Below are 16334 nucleotides of genomic sequence, written 5' to 3'. Positions count from 1 at the left end.
GTTATAAAAAACACTAGGCAAATATTTTCAAAAGTGATTTGCAGTGCCCAAATTTGAGTCATCTTAAAGGGGCCTGATTTTCAGCAGGGCGGGTGCTCAGCCCTTTCTGAAAATCAGACCATTTTAAGGTGGGTCAACTTGGGCCCCAAAGTCACAAGCCACTTTTGAAAATCTTGGCCCTAAAGCCATGGGTAAGTGAGTAGAGGGTCTCAGTCCAGTGGCTGGTGGTCACGTGGCCACCTGGTGGACATGTCACAAAACTGGCGGTGATGGGCACCTTTTGCTCACAGTCTTCAGTGAGTTGCGGATGACTGAATGTAAGGGAAAAGGGAGTCAAACCAAATAATAAATTATTTGCATAACATACCTAGATTTATCTAAACTAAACTAGACAAGGCAGTCTCAGGCCAGGTCCACACTAGGAACTTTTGCTGAAATTATAACATTAGTTAGGGGTGTGAATTTTGTCTGCCACATCGATACCGGCAAAAACCCTAGAGCAGACACAGTTATACCGGCATAAAAGTGCTTTTCTTGGGAGCCAATATAGGCTTTACTGGCAAAAGCACTTTTTTGCCAGTATTAGCTATGTCAACACTGGGAAGGTTTGCTTCCATACCCATACCAGTGTAGTTATACCGGCAAGCATTTTTCTAGTGGAGACTTGGCTTCAGTTGTGTTCAAAGATCTCTCTTTCCCCTGCACCTCACCTCCATCTGGGGCAGCCAACCCTCCTTATCATAGAATCATAGAATATCAGGGTTGGAAGGGACCTCAGGAAGTCATCTAGTCCAACCCCCTGCTCAAAGCAGGACCAATCCCCAACTAAATCATCCCAGCCAGGGCTTTGTCAAGCCTGACCTTAAAAACTTCCAAGGAAGGAGATTCCACCACCTCCCTAGGTAACCCATTCCAGTGTTTCACCACCCTCCTAGTGAAAAAGTTTTTCCTAATATTCAATCTAGACCTCCCCCACTGCAACTTGAGACCATTACTCCTTGTTCTGTCATCTGCTAACACTGAGAACAGTCGAGATCCATCCTCTTTGGAACCCCCTTTCAGGTAGTTGAAAGCAGCTATCAAATCCCCCCTCATTCTTCTCTTCCGCAGACTAACCCATCCCAGTTCCCTCAGCCTCTCCTCGTAAGTCATGTGTTCCAGTCCCCTAATAATTTTTGTTGCCCTCCGCTGGACGCTTTCCAATTTTTCCACATCCTTCTTGTAGTGTGGGGCCCAAAACTGGACACAGTACTCCAGATGAGGCCTCACCAATGTCAAACAGAAGGGAACGATCACGTCCCTCGATCTGCTGGCAATGCCCCTACTTATACATCCCAAAATGCCATTGGCCTTCTTGGCAACAAGGGCACACTGTTGACTCATATCCAGCTTCTCGTCCACTGTAACCCCTGGGTCTTTTTCTGCAGAACTGCTGCCGAGCCATTCAGTCCCTAGCCTATAGTGGTGCATGGGATTCTTCCGTCCTAAGTGCAGGACTCTGCACTTGTCCTTGTTGAACCTCATCAGATTTCTTTTGGCCCAATCCTCTAATTTGTCTAGGTCCCTCTGTATCCTATCCCTACCCTCCAGCGTATCTACCTCTCCTCCCAGTTTAGGGTCATCTGCAAACTTGCTGAGGGTGCAGTCCACACCATCCTCCAGATCATTTATGAAGATATTGAACAAAACCGGCCCCAGGAGCGACCCCTGGGGCACTCCACTTGATACCAGCTGCCAACTAGACATGGAGCCATTGATCACTACCCGTTGAGCCCGATGATCTAGCCAGCTTTCTATCCACCTTAGAGTCCATTCATCCAGCCCATACTTCTTTAACTTGCTCCTTCTCCAAACCAGTTTTCCCCAGACACCTAGACACACAGTAGGGTTTTTGACTTACTGCTTTCTCTCAGGCTTTGCCTACCCAAGGCCTAAAAAGATGTTTCATTGAGGATATGACTAGCTTTAATAGTGACCTTTCAAAGGTGTAACACCCCATCTCAGAGATTCCATTGCACAGAGCAATTTGCCCAAGGAGTAAAGTGGTTTCTGATGGGCCATACACATTGTATCTCGAAGAAGATGGTTTCATCTGGCTGTGGGGGAGACTTTTCTACAGTTGAAGCTTTCCCTTTCTCCCTGTGCCCACTCAATGGTTAGGAAATATTCCTTCATTGGCAGATACATGCAGCCCATCACAGAGATGTGACCAAGGGGGATGCTGGAAGCCCCTCAGACTCATAGAGCTATAGAGAACATTTATAATATTTAGTCCATTCCTTGCCATTGGAGGATTAAATGACTCGATTACTTGAAAAACAGTCTAGACAAAGCACTGAAAAATGTACAGTGTGGAAGTCTGAAACTGCACTAACCCATCTTCCTAGCTCCTATTTCCATGGTTCACAGTAGCTCTGGTTAAGACAGTCATCAAAGCTATCACTTTCCTTATGCATGCCTCTAGAAAACAAGCCTTTGAGCTGTCCATTACTTTAGCTGCTTCAGGTGAGACGGGAAAAAAAGAAGGCATGGGGATAACCCAATGTGTTTTGTTCCTACTATTTCAGCTCTGCCTACTCAGATAAAGGCGATGTAAAGGCTGGTCATCTTCCTACTCTAGCCATCTGTGCATTTTCTATACACTGAGTGCTCTTGGTTCATCAGGATCACCCTAATGGGGTAGGGTTCTAATCCACTGCAGGAAAAATGACCTTTAGCTCAGTTTCTAAGGCAATTTGCTAATTTACAGATGACCCTTGGGTATGTGAACATTGATCAAACCAGTTTAAGCAGAGCAGTTTACCTAAATCACCACTTTCTCAATGAGTAAAGCTGGTGCAAATCACCCATGTTCTCAGCCAGGAAAGGAGTTTTGTAAACGGGCATTCTGGTCAGGTTCAGGTTATTAACATGCACGTTTTAAAAAAAGTCAAAGTATTTATTTACTAACATGCATTTATTCAAATTGGTTGCATCTGTTCTGTAAACTGCTTCGAGAAAAAAAAACATCTTGGTTCACACACATTTACATAGTATTTAATGAATGATGAGTCACACATTTATGAAGCATGTGTAAATGGCCTATTTACATACACAATGTAAACAATGTAAATTTCCTTTTTTCCCCTTCATGCAGTGATATTGTATAGTGCTGCCCGTAACAATGCTATGAATAGAAATCCATTCTAACAGTGGATCCAGTGCCCACCGAAGTCCATGAGAGTCTTTCTATTGACTTTGGTGGCCATTGGACTGGGCCCAGGATGGTTTGTCGAGGTTTGTTCCTTTTAACAGCCGGGTCTACATTAGGAGCTGTTGACCAATATAGGTATAACGGTGTAGAATAATGACAAAATGCTTCCAGTGGGGACACTGCTTATACTGGCAAAGCTGTGTTTTCACGGGTGTAGTTTATTCCACACATATACCACACCCAAGCTAAACAAGCTATACCAGTAAAAGTGCAGTTTTTCGGATAAAACTGCGTCTACATTAGCGGTTTATGCAGGCACAGCCATGTTGATCAGGGATCATACCTTTTCACACCCCTGACTGACATGCCTGTACTGTAAACGTAGCCTTACCATAAGCCCAAAGGTAAATACAATGCTTGCCATTAAAAAAACAACATCTACCAACAGAGCACAGTGGTCTAGCCCATTAGTTGAAATAGGACCTATCTCAGATATCTCAGATATTTGTATTAGTACCTGTCCCATCTCAGATACTTGTATTAGTAAATTTTGGCTTTAAATGGTGATCACTGCAAGTTTGGGTAAGTTTGGGCAAAATCCATTCCATTGGCTTCAATCAGCTGACCTTCAAAAATAGTTTTCTCTGTGTAGAGATCTGTGTGTGTACATAAATGTGTTTATATGTATAACGTGTATGTCAACGTTTATATATATTTATATAAGACCAAAATCTTCATTTACAAGCTGGGGCTTCCATTCCATTTAATTACTTCCCTCGCTGCTTTAAATCAAAGACCAATTCAAAACAGAGCCGCTTCTGTTAAACTTAATTATTTTCTCCTGCAGCTTATAGGGTAAAGTGTGGCTACTAAAAAGGGCACTTCCTAATTGAAGGTTGGTTCTAAATGCCATCCTTGTATGCATTCCCTTTGAATGGCAGTCTGGAAAATCCCAGTGTTTTATTTCTGGGGACTCGTCTGCAAAGACTGAGCAGAGAGAACTGACTCACGAGGCTTGGGGCATTAATTTTCAGAGGTGACTAACTGGTTTTAGGTGTCTCGGTTTTCTAGTGTTCAACGTGACGCTCGGTACTTTCTAAAAACCAGGCCCCTTTAAGGCGTTTCCAGCTTGACATCCAAAATCCATAGCCACTTCTGAAACTGTTTGCCTTGGATGGGGGAGGGCTGCATCTCCCTCCCACCTCTTTCTTTTGCATGTTGTGTGGAGTCACATTGGCTTTCGCACTCCTCCTGAAATATGGTAAGCATCTCTTTATTTTGTTCCAGAAGACAGAAAACTCTTTGTGGGCATGCTCAACAAGCAGCAGTCAGAAGACGATGTGCGCAGGCTATTCGAGGCGTTCGGGAACATTGAGGAGTGCACAATCCTCCGGGGACCCGATGGCAACAGCAAAGGTAAGACGGCTCATGCTACACGGTGCATGGCCCCTGCAGCCAGCACCAACCTCTGAACAACAGCATCCAGTAGACGAGGGTGACTCAGAGGCTAGATGAATGTCGCCTCTTGGATTGATTAGGGCCGAACTTTCAAATTAAGGTCCCCAAGGAGTGGGCCAAACTCTCTGCTGCTGTAAATGGGCCAAGGTCCATTGAAGTCCAAGTACACCAGCTGAGTTTGGCCCGGTCTCTGCAGGATATGTGTGCCTGACAACAAAGGACCAGTTGCGTACACAAAGTACGTGCCCACAAATGATTATGTGCGTACACTTCTTTGCATGCATACCAGCTTGCATGCATCACTGCCCACCTTGTAAGTGCGTGTTTTGTGAGCACCACCTAAGTACAGTACTTATTTCTGAAAATGTGCCCACCCATGTCCTGTAAAATTTGCTTTCATAATCTGCCCTGAAGCAATCCAGAGCCACGTTTTCCTTTGTCTACGTTTGTGTGCCTTCAGGTGAAACGTGCTCATTCATTCTCTTAACACAACCAAATGTTCTACTTGCCATCTTCAACCACTAGCTCTTCCCAAGTCCCAGATGATTTTATTATGTGTATTACGGGCCCCAATCCATATTGGGACCCCATTATTCTGGGTGATGTACGAACCATAAGAGACAGTCTCTGTCCCATAGAGCTAATAGTCAAATAGACAAGATAAAGAGTGGGAGGGGAAAAAAGAGGCCCGTAGAGAGAAAAGGCCTCTCTAAGCTCACACAGCTGCCTAGCGGAAGAGCCAAGTATGGAACCCAGGGCCCCTTTCTCTTCTCTCTCACCTCCAACACAAAAGTTCCTCTTCATTATCATGTGTAATTCTCACGGTAGCCACTCCTGGCTATCAATATTCATGCCAATACTACAGAAATAGTGTTTTAGGGTTTGCTGCAGCACCCAGTGAAGTCAATGGGAGTTTGACCATTTCCATTGGGAGCGTAAGCAAAAGTAATGAAACATCAGAAGGAAGGCAATTCTTGTAGTACGTTCAGTAGAGCTGGTCAAAAGATCCCCATTATTTTTCATGAAAAACATGGTTTTAAAATGGTTCTTTTCCCCTAAATTTCCAAAGAAAACAAAAACTGAAAAGATGTCAATTTTCACAAAAGAGGTTTGATTAAAATGTTAAATTTGGGGGTGTCGCTGGGTGGCTGGACCTTTAATGGGAAATGGGTCTCAGCCTCACCTGTGAGACGATTAACTCCTCTCCCCGGGTGGGGAATAGAAAGATGGGCCGTGTGATTCCATCAGGCTTCCTGGATAAATAAAGCAAAAGCCTGGGAGAGGGAGAGAGAAAGGTCAGCAAAGGTCTGGAGAAGGTTGCTGAGGGTTGCAGAGAGCAGCAAGTCTCCTGCAGGAGACCCTGAGATCGCCAGGACCAGGCGCGCAGCAGAAGGTGTGCACCTGCTGGTCTGGGGGCCAGAGAGAGTTGGGAAAGGCTAAGAGTCAAAAGAGCAGAGCAGCCAAAGGGGTTTATCTGCTGGTCTCTCTGAATGATAGAGAAGACAATTCAGGGAAAGGAAGGACTCCAGGTAGGAAAGCCCGTGAGTGGCTGCTTGGAGAGCAGGGAAGGACTCCAGCTAGAAACATCTGGGATTGGCAGCTTGATGAAGGGTAGACTGGGCCTGAAGAAGAGCAAGAGCTGTGAATGAATTGTTGTGTTGTGGGTTGATGGACTTTACTGTGGGATTTTGAGGCTTGTTTCAACTTGTTTGTTATTAGACCAGCCCCAAGCAGGGGTGTCATTAGCTAGGGGAAAGCCTCTGTGGATTAGTTCCAGGAACCTCGGAGGGAAACTGAGGCAAAGCCACCCTTGGCCACAAAGAGGCAATCTGGAGACAGCGACTCAGTTTCAAAAGCCAAATTCTTTTACCCAAAAAATTGCGAGAAGGGTGCTTTTTGTGTCCCTCGCCCCTTGAGAAAAGCCAGGTAATTTTGACCAAAATAAAAATTTTCTGTGATCAAAAAGCCAAATGTTTCAACTAGCTGTAATATGCAGACCAGTATTGCAGGTTCCAATAAGCATTCTGACTTCTGAGTATGGAGATCAACTTCTGAACTTGTTTTCTTATTTGATTTTTGGACATTTAAAAATAGAATTTGCTCCACCATTAGCAGAGTCTAAAATCAGGGAAGCCAGCAGTGTCCAAGGAGGCAGAATGGTGCAGCTGAACTGAGAACCCAGATTTCTCAACTCCCCGTACTGTGCTTTTCCTAACTGGAAATGGTAGAAGCCCCATCACTTAAAGCTGGCGTTGGCAAAGTGGTGAAGAATGTATAGAACAAAGGAAATGATCTTGCATTTTTCCCCAGAAGAATGGAGTGGATAATCACATGGACCTAGCTTTCGCAGCAAGGCATAATGTGTGTGTACAACTCAAAGACCCCCAATTGCATACAAATAGGAATCTGCACTTGTAAGAGAGGTAAATACACACAAAAGGGCCATTTTGCATGTGCATATACCCACTAGCTTGCACAAACTGCAGAGTAACAAATGCACATATATTTTTGAGTGTGCGCCCATTGCACTCGTCGGTATTTGCCATCCCCAATTTAAAAGCTCTTCTATCAGGTTTCACAGGCAAATACTTAAAATGCAAAAATTGGTCTCATTGGATTGACTAGCCAGTTGTTGGCCCTTTAGAGACAGTACTTACCACCTGGACGCATGCAGCTGCAGGTGTTCTGTCCTTGAAGCCTTTTCTCCAGCATCAGCATTTGAACAAGAATTTTCCATCTAATATCAGGGTCATTCTTCCAGCCATTTCCTAGAAAAGTATCTTCAATTTAAAGAGGAAGCCCTCCTCTCTTGACAACGAAATGCATCCATTAAATATTGATCGGCATGTAATAGTTCATCAAATGTGCTGGCGTGGGTGAAGAAGACACCAGCCCTGCTGTTGCAGTTCATATGTCACCAGCTATTTTGACATGTGACAACATCGACGGGCATATTTCTGCAACACGAAGACGGAGGATCCTAACCACAGTGACATATTTGAGAAAGACTCTGATATGCCTGGAAAGTCACTCTCAGCCAGCAAAGATTCTTCATCTTCAGACAGGCCACAGCTTGTCACTGTGGTAGGAAACAGACGGGGGAAAGGGAGGGTGCCATCCGATATACTCTCTGCTCTGAGAGTGAATGTCTGGGAAAGTCAAACACCAAGAGCAGAAATTGGATGCTAACACTGTGCAGGGAGGTAGCAATCATGGCAGAATGGGAGTGTTGTTCCACACCAGAGGATCTCAGCTTTCTCCCAGCCACGATTCCCTCCAAGCCACTTACTTTTTGAGGGTCTGATCCAATTCACGTTGAAATTAATGGGATTCTATCCACTGATCTGAATGGCTGTTGAATCTGGCTCTTATTCCGTAGGGCTCACTTTTCAGCTTTTTCACAGTCCCATGTGATGCATCACTGCTCCCCCGACCCCGTTACTCATTATGGAAGTATTAGCCTGATGGTGGCTAGAGAAGAAGATACACACACAAATGCCAGCCTGTGTCTTGATGTATTTTTTCCAGCCCTTTTGCAGACCCATTGTGAGCTGGACAGGTTTGCCTGTAAATTACAGCTTCATCTCCTGAAAGGCTGGGACTTAAGAACATAACAGCTGCCATGAGTCAGACTAATGGTCCATCTAGCCCAGTGTCCTGTCTCCCAGTACCAAAGCTTCCAGGGGAATGTACAGAACAGGGCAATAGCGGAGATATCCACCCCATCTTCCCCTCCTGGCTTCTGGCAGATTGAGGTTTGAGGTCACCCCAAGCATGGTTTTGCATCCCTTCCCAGCTTGGCTAATAGACATTGATGGATCTATCCTCCATGGATTTACCTAGTTCTTTTTGGAGCTAGGTTATACTTTCTGCCATCACAGCATGCTATGGCAGTGAGTTCCATGGATTAATTTTGTGTTGTTGTTCAATAAAGTATTTCCTTGGTCTCCCTCTGTCCTTGTAGCTCCTCCTACTGTTCTGTCTGATCCTGCTGTTGCACCAGCGCTGTAAAGCAAATTAAATGAGTGTAGTGCTGGTGAATGGGGCTGGATTGACAGAACACTAATCTCCCCCACTACATACCCACCTCCCTGCCATTCTGCCAATATCTTCCCAGAGAGGGCCAGTCTCTAGGGGTTAGTCCAGCTGTGTTTGTCCGTTAGAATTAACTGTTCAGTCCAGCCATGTTTGTCCGTTAGAATTAACCTGAGACCCACCAATTTACTTCTCAGAGTTTGCCAAACACCAGTCAGATGGCCAAGAGCCCCCAGCATTTTCGGCTCCTGTTTAGAAATCCATCCCGAACCAGGAAGGCACTTAAATGTATGAGGCCAGATTTCTAAAGGTGTTTAGGGGCCTAACCCCTATTGAAATCAATGAGAGTTGGGCACCTAAATACCTTTTAAAAATCTGGCCCACGGATAACTTTAAGCACTTGCTTAAGCACATTGGCAAGAACAAGAACAAGAGGCACCAGACACCCCAAGGTCCTAATGAAAAAAGAAGCCAAGAACCCTTTTCTTCTAGCCTTTTTCTGCGTGTATGAAGTGAATCACTTCATTTGAGGAAGAAACAAGAACGTTCTCACCCTTTCTCTCAGTTGCTCCCAATTCCTAGTTCTGAAAACTCACTTGGGATAATAAGAACAGCAGGAAGACAGGCTGATTCTCTCAAACATAGCTTTTCTGCCCTTAACCACATTGGCATTCCAATATTTTAATCGTATAAGGTCATAGAATTGGAGTAGGGGGTTGTGAGGGGTAAGACAGAGTAAATATATATCTGATATATCTGAGAGTGTTGCCAGCTCTCATAATTTGAGTCTCGGAAAGTTGGGTGCTTCCCTTAAAGTCCTGGCTCCTGGAGTCGTCAGGATCTCAGCTTTCACTTTTTAAAAAACAAGTAGGTTTCTGGTTCTCACAGTTGCAGGAAAAGGCTGGAAACAAGACTTGGCTGTAATCTAGATGCTCAAAACCCAGAAAGCAAAAAGAACCACACATTTATTATTTTTAAATACTATGATTTAAGCCAGTCTTCGGAATTTTTAGGGCCGATTCATGAGTTTTTTGAACATGTGGGGTTGGCAGCACTGCACTGACTTCTGGTAGATGGCCCCTTCGTGAGAAAGTTCCACAGATTTTTAATGTCTCATGAAATGTCAGAACTAATCATTAATATGTGATTATGTCATTCTCTTGTGGCTGGATGCCCACAAAGCACAGATCACGAATACAGCTGAAATAATTTCCCATTAGCTCAGACGTTGGGAACCTGTGGTTGCGGAGTGGAAGGTTACTTCTAAGTTCTTTCCCTCCTGATGATGTCCAAGTAGCCATGCGACGCGGTATGGCTGGTGTCTGCAAAGTTAATTGCACAAGGTGATCACTGGTGACAAATATCCAAAGAATGCCAAACAGCAAAACTGGTTGGAAATTTTCACAAGTTTGAAATACATTGGCTTGAAATTCTGTGAAATTCTCCATGTTGAAATTTTTGTTTCCATTTTTTGACCCGCTGTAGTTGACAGTCTGTATGCAGGAGAACTTTTTAGGGTGAGTTAGTTGAAGAACTTGGGGATGAAATTAAAAAAAACAGGAAATTTCTTTTGGAATTCTGGAAAACACTTCCTGGCAATAAGGTCAATGAGGAAAGACCTCTGAAGAAAGTACTAGAAGCCCCCCACTGGTGGAGCTATTGAAATCTGGGACAGATGCAGCTTACGAGAATATACAGTAGGGCATGTAGTAGTTTCCTGTGATAACAGGGGACTGGACTCAGCCCAATGTCTCTGCATCATAACACCCTTGTGAGGCAGGGTAGTGCTGTCACCCCCATTTTACAGATGAGGAACTGAGGCAAAAAGAAGCTAAGTGATATGCCCAAGGTCACACAGGGAGTCTGGGCAGAGCAGGGGATTGAACCCTGGTCTCCCAAGAATGTCAGTGCTTTTCTTCAGTGCACGGTTTGTTTTGCTGATGGAAGGGAATTGAGTGCTTTCTTGTCTATTGCTTTAGTGAATAGAGTTGGTTAGTTTAGATGGAGAAAGCTGAAAAATCACCTCAGCCACTGCACGCTTGGAGACGCCAAAGGAAAAGGCAGTGACGTGCTGACAATCCCATTTATCCGTTTTGACGGGTGGTTGACGAATACAGCTGGTCAACATTTTCTGAATTTCAGTTTTTCATCAAAGTTTTGACCAAAACAGAAAGTTTGGGCATCCTTTTTCACATAAATATTTGTGGACAAATTCAGCCCCGGTATATGACCTGTTCTCGTGCCAGCTGAAAAATTTCAAATCTCAATGAAAAAGGTCATCACAGTTTTGAATTTCAATAGGGGAAAAATGGGACCGATTTTCCCCATTTTTTTTTAAATATATTTTTCAACTAACTGTATTATATAAACTGGGGAGGAAAAGCCAGCCGGACTGGAAGGGGATAGACTGCGCTAACTTGGAGGGGCTCCACCCCACTGATCTTATGAGGTTAGACACTCCATTAACTGGAAAAACCAGTTGGGATAAGGGAAAGCAGGAAATTCAAGTGCCCCTCTGCACTCACCCAAAGCTGTCAGGCATAAAAGATAACCACAAAGGAATCAAACCTCAGTAATAATAAAGGCAATAATCACTGAGATCTGTCAGCAGCTGGTTCCAAGAAGGACACAGCCCTAGAGACTTATTCTCTCCTGCTCTCTCTCTCTTTTTTTTACAACTTGAACTTGAGTGGCAGCTCCATATTGCTAACCAGTTTAATTATTAGCGCGAGTGAGCAGAAGTCTCAGCCTTGCTTTTCAGAAGCTATTTGGGATCAATACTGAGCCTTGACAGAGTTAATATTACCAGTTTCCATTTGCTGGTGCTATTTACGGAAGCTGTGAGGCCCCTGATTTACACGCACAGAACAGCCAGCCAACAGGGAAGCAAAGGGTAGCTATCTTATCTCATGAGACAGTTAGATGTGGGGAAGAGCTAGCAGGAACTCCAGGTAAGCTGCTACTCCACCTGCCAGAGGCCAGTGTGATTCATCTCCCTGGAGAACTAGTTATTTCAGGACACAATCATTCTCATGGTGTTTTCTTCTTCTAAGACCTTGTCTAGAGTAGGATTTCGGCCATGTCTATCCTAGGGGAAAAGGTTAGACAAGGCAGCTGTAGTTTTAACACGTGTTAGCAGATCAAGGACATCAAGGGAGCCAGGGCTTCATTTCAACCAGCTCAGCACATGTCAAAGAATACGCTGCCCTGATCACACTAGACTTTTTGTTAGCACATGTGAGCTAAAATGTGCCAACTTGCCTTCTAGCCTCGCCCAGACGAGGCCTCACAACAGAACGTCAAACTGCACGGTGAACTCTTAATGTGCAGTAGCAGGATCCACATGGACAGTTCTCTGCAGTGAGCTAGTGTGCGAGAGATTTACACCCCGCTTGCTGCACACTGTGCTTTGTGGGCAACAGACAAGGCCTAAGAGTGGAAGGATGAGTTTGGAATTAAGGCATTTGGCTCAGACTCAGGAGATCTGGCTTCAGTTTATCATTGTTTTTTTGTGTGACCTTGAGCGTGACCCTTAATTTCTCTGGGCCTCAGGGTCCCATCTGTAAACGATATTTATAAATGCAGTTGATGATATTTCCTTTCTCCCACCTTTTTCTTGTCTTCTCTGTTTAGAGTGCACCCCTTCAGGGGAGGGAGTGAGTCTTCCTAGGTGTTAGTACGGTGTCTAGCAATCATCTCATTGGCCCTGATCTTTGGACTCTCTAGGTGCTACAGGAAGACAAATAATCAATATGTTGGGCCTTTTTCTCCTTTCCATTTTTCTGCATTTAATCAGCTTATTTATTTTGATGTTATGTTTTTAAACACCACCACATATAATGTCTATTGCGATGTTGCAGGTTTTGCACACTGCATATTTCACCCCATTTGGCAAAGAGCACACAATATTCCCCCCCAAAACTCCTGTATGTTGTTCCATTTCTTCCCCACTAGCGTATCAGGGTGAGCTGTCCCAGCAGAGATCTCCAGTGATGATATCCGTGGGACAAGCTGCTGCTGCTGTCACCCATATGATGATGCCTATAGTGTACTTTTTCTATTCTATTCTATGTGGTTTCTTATAGTGCTTAGACACGAGGAACCAGATCCTCAGCTGGATTAAATCAGTGTAGCCCCTGCTGAGTAGATGGCCTGACATTTTCCCGTGTTTAAGGGTATTGGGGGCCTCGGTTTGAGGGACTTGCAGAGGATCTCAACACCTTTGAGGGAGACCTTGATTTTTCAGGAAGTGATCAGCTAAAAATCAGGTACCTTTTTAGACATTTGGGCACCTGAGTTTGCAGGCAGCAAACTTCAAAAGCGCCTTCAGTGCCTAACTCTTATTTATTTCAGTGGGAGGTAGGTGCATAGGTGTCTTTTGAAAATTCCACTAGGTATCTAGCTGCATTTTAGGTGTCTAAATACCATTGGTCCTTTGTCCAGAGCAAGAATTTCAGTTAACCTCAAAACCCAACAGGGAATGACAGCGGCAGAGGGGTTGTGCTGACACCCTGTGGGTTGAACAGAGTAAATTCCAACTCCTCCAACCCTTCCATAGCTCCCACTAATTGAGGCTTTGTGCAGAGAGGGTGGATTTCACTCCAAGAAACAAAGGAACACAGTTTGATAGCTGCAGCCAAAATTCTGGGCTACTGGACCCGGAAAGCTTTTGTATACTCACTAATCATCATCCTTTTAGAAGCAGAAAGTGTAAAAGAATCTCTGCAAATACCTAAACACCCTGATTCTGGATGATCTCTGATTAGTGGAAAGGAAGGTGAAGTATCTCAGGAGTCCAGGAATGCAGGTCTGCGATTATGTGATAATCGATCCTTATTGTTTCCAGCTGAAGTTTATCTATCTCACTTTCTCATGATGGTCTCCTCTTAGCCCCTTATAAATTCGATCCGTCTATAACTGCAATTGCTACACTTCCCCCGAGAGGTAGTCTGAGTGTTGGGGGGGGGGGGAATTTACAGGTTCCCAATTACATTTTAGGGTTGGGCTTGTTTTCCCAAAAAAACCCAATGTTTTTAACTCCCATGCTTTCAATAGCCTCTTTTGTAATCCTCAGGGGTATGTGTGGGAGGATAGCCAGATAGTATGAGAAAGGGCTGAAAGCCGGGACTTCTGGGGGTTTTCTCACCTTGGCCACTGCTTATGTGAAAGTCTCTTATCTTCTTCTGTGTCAATTAAAATAGTTATAGTAATACCTTCTCCATACTGATGATGTGAGACTCCCTGCCTCTGACACAGGGCTTACTCCTGGGTAAAGTTACAATATGGTGCTCTTCACGCTAGTACCTGAAGTGCCTACATACAAATTCACCACTCAGCCCCCAAACCTGGCTAGAAGAGGCTAAGAGAAATCACCTCTGAACACCTAAATGTAACCCCCAGATCTGTGTGCGTTGTGTGTCCTCGCCGTGGTTGACGCACAGAGGATGTGACTCTGTTGCTGCCCACAGCTCCAAGGCATGGCGCTCCAGCTCAAGTTGTCATGACATTTGCTATTTAGCGCTGGAAGTCCAAGGTTCTATAGATGGCCTTGGCCAAGGTGGTGGCCATCCCATAAATGCAATTTCCTGTTCTCACCTCTTGTGTCATCACAGCAAGCTCTTTGGGGCAGAGATGAGCACTTGTGGACTGTAATGGGTGATGCCCATCTGTGGCACTCTGCAAATAGCAAATAATTTATGTAGATAGGAGAGACATGTGGGTTTTCAATAGAGTAAATCCCTTTCATGTGGCTGGTCGCGGTTGCCCATGTTAGACGCCTGCTGCTTTCGGATCTCTGGTTTTAAAACCCCTTCTCTTTCCTCTCCCTCCTCTTGCAGGGTGTGCATTTGTGAAATACTCCTCGCACGCAGAGGCCCAAGCAGCCATCAACGCCTTGCATGGCAGCCAGACAATGCCGGTGAGTAGCAGGCTAATGGAGGAGAACGCCTCGGGGGTCTGTTCTGCCCATGCGGCCCAGAGGCCTGATGAAGGGGTGAGGGGAGGAAGGGCTGATGATTTATTGGTGCTTTCTGAATCTTCTTCCAGGGAAAATGGATTGCAGCTGAGGCGTGTGGGGCCTCGGGTTTGTTTAGCTACTCCATTAAAAGGCCAGGGTGGCACTGATATCGTTTCACATACATGTGAGGTCAAGAGGTGCAGTGTCCCGTGACTGGTAATGATAGAGTTTTGATTGTCTGCAAAGACACACGATCACACATGTTGTACTAGCTGGGCCAGATTTATCCCTGGGGTAACCCCACTGGTTGCACAGGTATGATTCAGGCTTGTTGCCAGTGTCTAAATGCTTTTTCTTTGCCAAGGAATAACGGTCTCTATGGGAACAATGAGGAACCTTTTTGGTGTTCAGCAGAGAAAAGCACACAAATATGACGGAAGCAGAATTTAGAGCCAAGCTGAACTCTGATTTGCACCTCTGTGCAACCACAAAAAAGTGCAAAATGCGGTTCTTATCCTCATCTCTACAACTTAGAATTAAGAGTTGTGAAGATATTTAAAGAGTCTTCCTGGCCATTAACCTCAGATCACTCCATTTGGACAAACGCCCAACAGGGTTGAGGTTCCAGCCTGATATTTGGGGAAAACATGGTAGGCTTATTTTGCGCTCTCTCTCTCTCTCTCTCTCTCTCTCTCTCTCACACACACACACACACACACACACACACACTCATCTGCCTTACACAGAGGAGAAAGCACAATTTAGAAACCCTAGGGAGAGACAATCTGTCCTAACATTTTTTGCTTTATGATTATTGGTTTGTGACTTTTATTACTAATTACCAGTAGGATAAATACTGCAAGGATAAAAAAGTATATTGACAAATTGGAAAGGGTTCAGGAAAGAGTGACAAGAATGATTTGAGGTCTAGAAAACCTGCCTTAGAATGAGAGTCTTAAAAAGCTCAGTCTCTTTTGTTTATCCAAGAGAATGTTACGAAGTTGCCGGATCATGGTCTACAAGTATCTATGAGGAGAGAAGATTTTAGATAGTAGAGAGCTCTTTCGTGTAGTAGACAAAGGCAGAACAAGATCTGATAGCTAGAGGCTGAAGCTCAACAACTTCAGAAAAGAAATTAAGTGCACATTTTTAACAATGAGGGTAATTAATCATTGGAACAACTTGCCCAGGGACATGGTGGATTCTCCATCATTTGAAATCTTTAAGTCAAGATTGGCCGTCTCTTTCTAAAAGACCAGCTGTAGCTCAACCAGAAGTTATGGGCTTGATGAAAGAACCACTGGATGAAATTCTCTGACCTGTGTTCTGCAGAAGGCTCAGACTAGTTGATCATAATGGCCCCTTCTGGCCTTAAAATCTATGAATCTCTCAAGGTAGCGCTCCCAGACCACAGTCAGGGATCAGGGCCTCATTGGACTCGGAATTCTACAGACATGTAGCAAAGAGGCAGCCCCCAAGGGACTTACAATCTTTGTTAAAGACAAGATGCAAGAGGTGGGTGGGGGGAACCACAGGTGGGGGTTGGGGGAGAGGAGGAGGGTGAAGTAAGGGTAATATGAGCATGTTGTCTTGTAGCTGAGCTGTGCACAAAATATAGCTCACCACCAATCCAGCTGTTATCCTGCCATCTTCCTTTTTCCTCATCATCCCTCACCACTCAAATCTATCTCT

The 16334-nt window shown here is 44.6% G+C and overlaps 1 protein-coding gene across 11 annotated transcripts in view; it reads left to right on the top strand.

Annotated features, from left to right (window-relative positions):
• Positions 1–16334, top strand: part of CELF4 (CUGBP Elav-like family member 4) — an 868113-nt gene that overhangs the window by 697082 nt on the left and 154697 nt on the right. For 7 of the 11 annotated variants that reach the window (XR_012639468.1, XR_012639467.1, XM_074952294.1 and 4 more), the window contains exons 4-5: positions 4481–4609; positions 14524–14603. Coding sequence is in view for 9 of the 11 variants with exons in the window: in XM_074952294.1 (XP_074808395.1) it covers positions 4481–4609; positions 14524–14603 (209 nt within the window). In the remaining 2 variants the exon portion in view is untranslated. The remainder of the gene's footprint in view (positions 1–4480; positions 4610–14523; positions 14604–16334) is intronic. The other 4 variants (XM_074952299.1, XM_074952295.1, XM_074952301.1 and 1 more) reach the window with 1 other exon arrangement.

The sequence above is a fragment of the Natator depressus genome, chromosome 5 (assembly GCF_965152275.1).
Source record: "Natator depressus isolate rNatDep1 chromosome 5, rNatDep2.hap1, whole genome shotgun sequence".
Lineage (NCBI taxonomy): Eukaryota > Metazoa > Chordata > Testudines > Cheloniidae > Natator > Natator depressus.
The sequence above is the reverse complement of the archived record's forward strand: the minus strand, read 5'-3'. Positions and strand labels throughout refer to the sequence as shown.